The sequence below is a fragment of the Mobula birostris genome, chromosome 10 (genome assembly GCF_030028105.1).
Source record: "Mobula birostris isolate sMobBir1 chromosome 10, sMobBir1.hap1, whole genome shotgun sequence".
NCBI lineage: Eukaryota > Metazoa > Chordata > Chondrichthyes > Myliobatiformes > Myliobatidae > Mobula > Mobula birostris.
In genome coordinates this window covers 14,990,169-14,999,721 of record NC_092379.1, presented here as the reverse complement: position 1 = coordinate 14,999,721, position 9,553 = coordinate 14,990,169, and the positions used below count along the sequence as shown (strand labels likewise).

The 9,553-nt window shown below is 52.2% G+C and overlaps 1 protein-coding gene across 5 annotated transcripts in view; it reads left to right on the top strand.

Annotated features, from left to right (window-relative positions):
• Positions 1-9,060, top strand: part of LOC140203839 (RAS guanyl-releasing protein 1-like) — a 204,044-nt gene extending 194,984 nt beyond the window's left edge. For all 5 annotated transcript variants that reach the window (XM_072269959.1, XM_072269962.1, XM_072269961.1 and 2 more), the window contains 2 exons: positions 6,703-6,986; positions 7,808-9,060. In XM_072269959.1, the coding sequence (XP_072126060.1) occupies positions 6,703-6,986; positions 7,808-8,020 (497 nt within the window). In that variant the 3' untranslated portion in view covers positions 8,021-9,060. The remainder of the gene's footprint in view (positions 1-6,702; positions 6,987-7,807) is intronic.
• The last annotated feature ends 493 nt before the right edge of the window (positions 9,061-9,553 follow it).

The window sequence follows — 9,553 nt, the reverse complement described above, 5'->3', positions numbered from 1 at the left end:
AACAGAGGGTCCTCGGATAGGAAGTGCATAGTTTGTTCAAAGTGTGAAAGTAGGCAGACAGGGTAGTGAAAAAAAATTTACTAAGGTGGTAAATATTGAGGCTTTTGATGTGGCGGTGTTCACCAAGCTTGGCAATTAGCTTGCAGACGTTTCAGTCGAGGTGACCCCTCAGTGCGCAGTTGCTGGTGACCCTCTCTGGGAGCGCTCGTGTTTATATACCCTCCCCCTCCCGTTCACTTGCCTTGGTTCTGATTGGCTACCCCGTCAGTTAGCGTTTGAATTCTATTGGCTTGTGTTTCTTCGGGGTTCGTAGATGAAGTCTATCTCGACGTGTTAGTTTACGGAGTTATCGGGAGGGAACCATGCTTCTAAAAGCATGATCCACCGCCGCCGCTCTTGGTACACGAAGACTGAGAAGGACATCGCGGAAGCTAACAGGAAGCGGGCACGAGAATATCTCGAAGCGTGGTTCCCGTCCAATAACTCCACGAAGAAACGTATTGAAATAGACGCTACCTGCAAACCCCCTAAGAGCCAAAGAAACGCGAGCCAATAGAGTTCAAAGGCCAACCGAAGGGGTAGCCAATCAGGACCGAGGCACGGGGCCAGGGTCCTATATAAACACGAGCCCTCCCGGAGAGAAACACCAGCAACTGCGCACTGCGGATGTCACCTCGACTGGCGAGAAAACGCCTGCAAGCTAATTGCCAAGCTCGGCGAGCACCGGCACATCGAAGCTGTTTGGTACACGAGTCTTCTTCTGTCTGGGCAGTGAGGACAGGAGCTGGGCCATTAGGTGCAGTTGTGCAAGTTGCTGGTGACGTGACACTCGGGAGTACTGTAGATGGTGGTTATTGAGACACAGTACAGAATAGGCTCCTTTTGGCCCTTCGAGTGTGCCGCCCAGCAATCCTCCTAATTCACCCCTGCCGAATCACGGGACCATTTACAACGACCAGTTAACCTACCGACCGGTAGGTCTTTGGACTGTGGGAGGAAACTGTAGCACCCAGAGAAAACCCACGCAGTCACAGAACCCGGCACTGTGCTCACCTGCCCTCCCCACCTCCGCCATCCCACATTACAGGAGATGTGGTTAAATTGGAGAGAATCCAGAAAGGGCGTATAGGGAGTCAACACCTTTCTTCCTTGGGGCTTGGAAGAATGAGGGCAATCTTTTAGGGGCTTATGAAATCAGGAGTGGCAGAGATAAGGTGCACTCTGACTGTCTTTTCTCCGAGGATGGGGGGAGTCCGAGGCGAGAAGGCTTAGATTTAAGGTGAGGGGGGGACGATTTAAAGGGGACCTGAAAGTCAACGTTCTCACGGAGAGGGTGGTGAGTATACGGAATGAGCTACCAGGGAAAGCATTTGAAGCAGGGACGAAGGTATCAGTTTAAGAAACACTTGGAGGAGCAGGGCTTAGAGGGATACGGGCGGAATGCGGGAATTGAGATCAGCCGGTCAGCATGGCCTAGATGGGCTGAAGGGCCTGTATCTCTGCTGTGTTGCTCTGTGACTCTCTGACTGTCAAAATTCTGCCCTGGCACCTCTCCAGTCCGCTGGGGTGTAATCCGGGAAACGCTGGCCCCGGGGGTGGGGGTGAGGATCAGATATCTAATTACAGAGAAACAAATGCTCGAGGGGAGATTGGGGGCGGGAAGCAGTCATAGAATTCTTTGAAAGAGCCTGCGGACAAAGTGTCCTCCTTCTCAGTTCTAAGCTTCTGCAGAAGTGCAGAGAGACCTCAGCTGATTTTACTTGTAACCTTGGAGGACAGAACGCTGTGGTAAGCAAAGATCTCGGCTCAGAGGCTCAGACCAGATCTTATCTGTCCTGATGGGAGGAATGACACTTTCTGGCCTTTTATTAACCCTTTCCTGTCTGGCACAGACTGCTAAAAATCCACTGTCGCAGATGCTGGATAATGCTCAGGTTGACAACAATCTGGGGCAGTTCTGAGCGGCCTGAAACTTAGGCCTTACAACTTTTGTTTGTAATCCCATTCAGTCCTGTGAGATGCAGGTGTGTTGGGCTGGAACATCGTCACCTTTGAATATAAAGTCCCTGGTCCAAGACCATCTCACGGGACCCAAGGGGGGAATACTCGAGTGCCGTCCTGACGCCGCATCGCTGGTTAAAGGCCCCTCACCTCACCGAGTCAGGGACTCTCCCATCAGCCACTGCTGCCGGTGTCCACACAGGACCCGCGTATGTGGCGTTGCTGTCAGTGGCATCTTGCCGTGGCGGAGCCAGCTGCCGCTGCTCTCCGTGTCACAGGAGCAGGCTTTGAGAAGTCTTCGGCTTGAGGTTCGTGCTGTTAGCATGTCCCCCAGAGCAACAGCAAGCTCTCTGATTTGGTGACGCTGTCCTGATTCAGTGGTGGGAGCTGTCTCTGCCCACGCAGCTACCTGTGGCTTTTTGTTCTGCTTTGGCTATCTCACGGTCACAGCTTCCTGCTGAAGACACACTCACTGTTGTCAATCGACTTTTTTTATCCTGATGAGCTCTCCCCCTCCCCCCCCCATGGGGCAAGAACTAGGGGGAGCGAGTTGATGGAGATGGGCTGATTGTGGTCCGGCTTCGCCTCCAGAAACATCAACCCACGGTATGGCTCTGATAACATGCTCCTTTCAGCTCAAGATCTCTTACTGACGCACCACGCGGAGCAAGCTCGTAATTCTGAGCAACACACACACACACACACACACAAAATGCCGGAGGGCCTCGGCAGGTCGGGCAGCATCTATGGAGAGGAATGAACAGTCAACGTTTCAGGCCGAGACCTGTAGAGGAAGGGGGCAGGAGCTGAAGAAGTAGGGATCTGATAGGAGAGGACAGCGGACCATGGAATAAAGGGAAGGAGAAGGGGAACCAGACGCAGGTGATGGAAAGAGAAGGGGAGAGGGGGTAACCAGAATGGGGAATCACACAAGAGAGAAGGGGGCGGGGGGGAATGAAATTACCAGAAGTCAGAGAAAGCAATGTTCACACCATCAGGTTGGAGGCTACCCAGACGGAATAGGAGGTGTTGCTCCTCCCACCTGAGTGTGGCCTCATTGTGAGAGCAGAGGAGGCCGTGGACAGACATGTCAGAATAGTACTTTTGGATGTTTTGACAGCTCGGCTGTGGGGCATCCCCACTGCAGCAACAGAGCCTCCTTTGAAGTATGAAGTATCCCAACATGCCAGGGCATTGACCACACAGGAAGATCCCATTAACAGCCACTTCGACAGATCGGTTATTTTGGAATTAAATATGGCAAGGCTCTTGGGGTGGGGTGGGGGTGGTGGTGAGGTCACTCCTACCTGAGAGAACATCGGGGGTAGGCAGGATTGGTCCACCCGCTCCACCATTCAATAGACCTGTTACTCATCAGACCTCAGCCTCAGCAACACTCTCCCTCGTCCCTGACGGCAGACGGGAACTCATTCCCTTCCCAGTGGGACACTCTTCAGATGACAAGATCACTGATCAAATCCCACCTGTGGGTTTCAACTCCCAGAAATGAATAAATCTGGGATTGTAAACCAGCGCAGAAAGGGGCCTTTGGCCTGCCATACTATACTAATCCTAATGCCACTGTGAGTAACTTTCAGATTTAGATTTATCTAAATTTTACTCGGAGGGTGGTGGCTGTGTGGAACGAGCTTCCAGCAGAAGTGGTAGAGGCAGGTTCGATGTTGTCATTTAAAGTTAAATTGGATAGATATATGGACAGGAAAAGAATGGAGGGTTATGGGCTGAGTGCAGATTAGTGGGACTAGGTGAGAATAAGAGTTCGGCACGGACTAGAAGGGCCAAGATGGCCTGTTTCTGTGCTGTAATTGTTATGTGGTTATATATGGTTAAATCCGAGCCTGACTCGGTACAGCAGTTTGGACGGGTTGATGCTGCTTTTTGTGGCCTCCTTCGCCCCCTGCTGGGCTGGAGTGACGGTGCAGCTCTCGGCGAGGCCACGTAACACCGTCGCCCTGCAGCCCGCTCAGTGCTGGAAGACGCAAGATGCTCGCTCCATTGCCCCCGTCAATGCCACGACAGGCGTAGACAGGGTTACATTCAGTCTTTTTACCAGTCTTGGGGAATCAAGAACCAGAGGGCATTTGGTTTAAGGTGAGAGGTGCTACTCTCAGGGAGGAGGTACAGGAGCCTGAAGGCACACGCTTAACGTTTCAGAAATAGCTCCTTCCCCATCCGATTTCTGAATGGACATTTAAACTAAGAACACTGCCTCACTACTGTTTTTTTTTCTCTTTTTGCACTATTTAATTTAACTTTTAAAATATACTTACTGTAATTGACAGTTTTTATTATTATGGATTGCAATGCACTGCTGCCATATAACAAATTTCGTGACATACGCCGGTGATATTAATGTGAATCTGAGGGGAAAGATTTAATGGGATCTTGAGGGAGTTTAGAAGAATGAAGGGAGATTTCATGGAAAGCTATTGAATGTTGATTATTAAAAGGCCCAGACAGAGTGGATGTGGAGAGGATGTTTCCTATAGTAGGGGAGTCTAGGGCTAGAAGGCAGAGATTCAGAAAGAAATGAGGAGGAATTTCTTTAGCCAGAGGGTGGTGAATCTGTGGAATTCATTCTCATAGACGGCTGTGGAGGCCAAGTCATTGAGTATATTTAAAATGGAGGTTGATAGGTTCTTGATTAGTAAGAGCGTCAAAGGTTACAGGGAGACAGCAAGAGAATGGGGTTGAGAGGGATAATAAATCAGCCATGATAGAATGGTGGAGCAGACTCAATGGGCTGAATGGCCTAATTTGTTCCTATGTCTTATGGATGGGTAACTTTATTACACAGAGGGTGCTGTGTTTGTGGAACGGCAAGAGGGCATGTACTATATAGTGATCTTATCTGCAATTCAGTCTTACCGCTTCGCTCCATCCGCCAGAAGAAGCAGGATCTCCCGGTGGCCACCCATTTTAATTCCACTTCCCATTCCCATTCCGATATGTCCATCCGTGGCCTCCTCCACAGTCGGGATGAGGCCACACTTAGGTTGGAGGAACAACACCTTATTTACCATTTGGGTAGCCTCCAACCTGATGGCATGGACATTGATTTCTCAAACTTCCCGTAATGCCCCCCACCAACCCCTCCTCTTTCACCATTTCCCATCCCCTTTCCCTCTCTCACCTCATCTCCCTGCCTGCCCATCGCCTCTCTCTGGTGCTCCTTCCTCCTTTTTTCTTTCTTCCATGGCCTTCTGTCTCTCTCACTAATCAACTTCCCAGCTCTTTACTTCATCCCTCCCACTCCAGGTTTCACCTTTCACCTGGTGTTTTTCTCTCCCCTCCCCCCACCTTTCAAATCTACTCCTCAGCTTTTTCTCTCCCCTCCCCCCACCTTTCAAATCTACTCCTCAGCTTTTTCTCTCCAGTCCTGCCAAAGGGTTTCGGCCCAAAATGTCGACTGTACTTTTCTCCATAGCTGCTGAGTTCCTCCAGCATTTTGTGTGTGTTGCTCAGTTTTACAGGAATCTGTTTTAGAGATGGGGAGGAATCTCCTCTCTCAGAAGGCTGTGAGATTTAGAAATTCCCTCCCCATCTCTTGAAATTCTGAAATGCCTTCACTCAACTGCAGATGCCAGAGGTAGGAGTGACATTTCCTCAGTGACCACTCAGTCAATTCCCCTCAGAATCAAAGTTCAAAGTAAATTTATTATCAAAGTTCATATACAATCCTGTGATTCCATTTCATGTGGGCATACTCACTAAATCTATAGAATCAATGAAAGACCGCACCTTCTCTTCTTTCTTCTTCGGCTGTCCATCGATTTTGATGTTGACTGTGCTGAGAGTTTAGTCTCTGCAGGCACGTTTATGGGCCACAAGACCAGCATTGGATCGGCACTGTCTCCCGTATCGGTTGCATTTGTGATTTGACTGGTCTAGCACCGAATGTCTACGTTCATGACCTGCTTCATATTTCTTCTGCCTTTTCTCCCCGATAGCTGGGATTGACTTCTTGACAATGCAGTGCCAACTTCTTCTGTCCAAAGCATCTTTCTCCCAGGTGTTGACATTCATGTCGGTGTTCTTCAGATGGCGCTTGAGCACATCTTTGTAGAGCAGTTTCTGACCACCACGCTTCCTCGTTCCTTCATGTAGCTCACCACAGAAGACAGCTTTGGGTAAACGATCATCGCTCATTCTTGTGACGTGACCAGTCCAACGCAGCAGAGAAGCTGTAAGGAGCGATTCTACGCTCAACCAGAGTGTAGAAGGCAACAAACTTTGCAAGTGCAAAAAGAAATGAATAATAATAGTAATAAATAAGCAATAAATATCGAGAACGTGAGATGAAGAGTCCATAGGTTGTGGGAACAGTCCCAGTGATAGGGCGAGAGAGGTTATCCCCTCAGGTTTTCAAGAGCTTCGTGGTTGGGGGGCAGTGAGTGTTCCTGAGGCTCCGGTTGTGATAAGATCACCTTCCAGTACATGTCCTCTTCTCAGGTTACTATCAGCAGGGAGAAGGTGCAGGAGCATGGAGACCCGCACTCAACAGCTTCTTCCCCAGTGAAGGATGCGATAGGGAGTGAGCTCTTCGTGTTAAGGGCAGGGCCGAGGCTGGAGTTGGATCCGCCCTGGTTTTGTTGCCTAGCAGAGCAGCCGGGCAAGGCTGAGGGCCCTCCCCGCTCCGGTTCTAACATTCTGAAGTGTCTCCTTTGCCCCCTCCCGCAGGTGGTGATGCCGACATATTCATGTACCCCCACATGGACAGCGCCGAGCACAGCCACAATGGAAAGGACCACGCCATCGTGGTGCTGAGCCACCTGGACCAGATGATGCCGGTTCAGAGGAAGCCGGCCGTGGCGGACAGCTCCACCCAGACCGAGGCGCCCTGCCCGGGGGCGGACTCGGCGGCCGGGAGGCCCGCCTCAGGCGCCTCCACGCGGCGGCGGCTCGTCGACGACAAGGATCTGGAACTCCACCGGCAGGCGCAGCGGCTGCACGAAGCGGAGGAGGTGAGGCGGAGTGGGGTGGGCGGGCGTGGGTCTTGCCTGGCCTGTCCACGTAACGGGCAGCGTGGCTCGATGTCCGGCTGGCTCCCTGGTCCCATGGGAGGGGCCGAGAGGCACCAGGGGGCATTGGAGCCGGATTCAAAAGGGTGAACCCAGCCCTGCCGTGAGATCAGGATTGTGGCAGAGAGCAAAAAACAAGGCTTACAGGAGACGCTCCGTCAAGTTTTTCCAAGTTTATTCACTTCCCGGTATGCAGGCAACACAGAGAAGGGCAGAATTTATCGCTGACCCCCCCCCCCCATAGGAAACTGGGAAACCCGAAGGAGCCCACACGGTAATAGATAGATAAATGAATAGATATTTCATAGATCCCAAAGGAATCACAGTAGCATTACAAGTGCGCAGATAAGAGAAGTAGAAAGAATAAAAAATAAGTTACCTCAGACAGTCTAACGGGAGGGGGTCATCACTTCCTTGGCCATAGGTCGACTCATTCGAGAGCCTGATGTCCAAGGGTAAGAATGGCCTCATAAAGCGCTCTTTGGAGCAGCGCAATTGTCTCAGTCTAGTACTGAAAGTGCTCGTCTGTTCAGCCAAGGTGGCTTGCAGAGGGTGAGATAGATTGTCCAGAACTGGGGAGAATGTAGACACTCATTGCAGACAGTGGCGGGAATCGAACTCCCCATCGCGGTGGCTGCGAAAAAATTGTGCCGTCACCGCTACACTACTGTGCCAACCCCCCTTTTTTTAAAATAACCTGTATTGCCCCCAAGATCTCTAGAGGTCCCACAGCCGACGGTTAACATCTCTCCTCCTCTCCTCAGCGGCGAGACCAGCTGGAGACGGAGAACGAGACCCTGCGCAAGCTGAAGGACACGCTGGCTGAGGAGAACGCCAGGCTGGTCTGCCAGCTCAACGCTCTCCAGCAGCAGCTCGACGACCTGAAGGGGAGGCGGGAGCCCCTCGGCCAGCCCACCGTCACGCTGATACTGGAACAGATGGACAACATGCATGTGCAGCGTGACTCCAAGATCTGAGCTGACGGACTCAGCCACGGCAACGCAGAGTAGACGGGACAGTGTGCGCACTCCAACACCGTGGCACGTTTTGCCCTGATTTCCTCTGTTGCTTAAGGAGACCCCACTCCCCCCCACCCCGGGTGCAGGAATCGATCCGGAAGACTGTAATCTCCGGGCTCCCCTCGTTCAGACGTTGTTTTCCTGCTCAGTCGGCCGGGGTGGGGGCCTGGCGAATGAGCGGGTCCGGACTCACAGCGGCCCCGCGACGGCGTGGGCCTCTGCCGCGTCACGCACCGGGTGGAAAGTGGCCTCCCTGCCCTGAATGAAGGCTCTCCCCCGGCGTGAGGTTGAGAGGATTGCTGGGACCAACTTGCAGATGAGGACTGGGAAAGGAGCAGGAGACGAGGTTCTGACCCCACTCCGCACCCGCAAGGGGTGACATGCTAGTCAAACGTGGGACAGGCAGATAGGTGCCGTGGTTAATGCTGTATAACCCAATGACTTCTGCAGTCACAGGGGACCTGCCACCACACAACGTTACTTTGTTCTAACCCCTCCCCTCTTCGCCAACAGCTTGAGGACATGGTCTTCTCCCAGTGACTACTCTGATCCTGGGGTCGGGGGTCGATCCAGGCAGAGCCCAGACCTCCTCCGCCAACGTCCATACCCGGGCGGGGGGGGGGGCTGCGAGCATTTTGCCCCCACACCCCAACACCCCAACAACACAGAACCGCGCTGTCTCTGCTCGGCAGAAAAGCGTCTCCCTCTGGTCAGGAACAGCCTCAGCGCAGGGCGATTATTTATCTTACTAAGTCGGTGCTCGGGCGCCCCGATCGCGGAAAAAAAAAGGTATCGCCAGGTAGCAAACGGGTTGCTGTGTGACAGGCCACACTTTATCCTCGTTTCTTCTGCCAAGCACTGTGTTCACCGCGTTCTAAAGTTTTTGTTCAGTGCTTCGGTCGTATGTGTGATTGTGTGTGCGTGTATATAAGTACACCGGGCTGGATCCTGCTGGGCGTTGTAAATACTTTGCGAAATAAAAACCGTTTCTTATTGTCTGTGCAGTGTGAGGTGACCACAAGACGGGCTCACTCCCACCCCTCTTCATTTTAAAATTGTGTACAAAGTTATAATGGTAAATGCAAGCAGGCTTTTTTTTCCATTGAGGTTGGGTAAAACTAGAACCAGCGGTCACAGGTTAAGGCCACCCAGAGGGAAGATGAGGCGCTGCTCCTCCCTCTCACCCTGGCAGGGAAGGGAGGGGCCGAGGGCGGACGGGTCGGTGTGCGGGAAAGTGGAATTCAAATGGCCGGAAACTGGAGGCTTGGAATAGCCATTGCAGACTGACCTCTCGGACTGTTAGCCTTGAGCTGAACCCCCGAACCTGGAGGACTGGTGGACCACTCTTAGTCTGTCCTCTACCCTTTGACCTGTTTGGCATGGGTGACCCTAAAAACAAAGCCCTGACTCCAGCCAACCTGGTTCTCCAGGTCATTGGGGCACTCAAGCCTCCAAACCCAACCACAAGGTTGTGGTCCTCCTGGAGGTAGG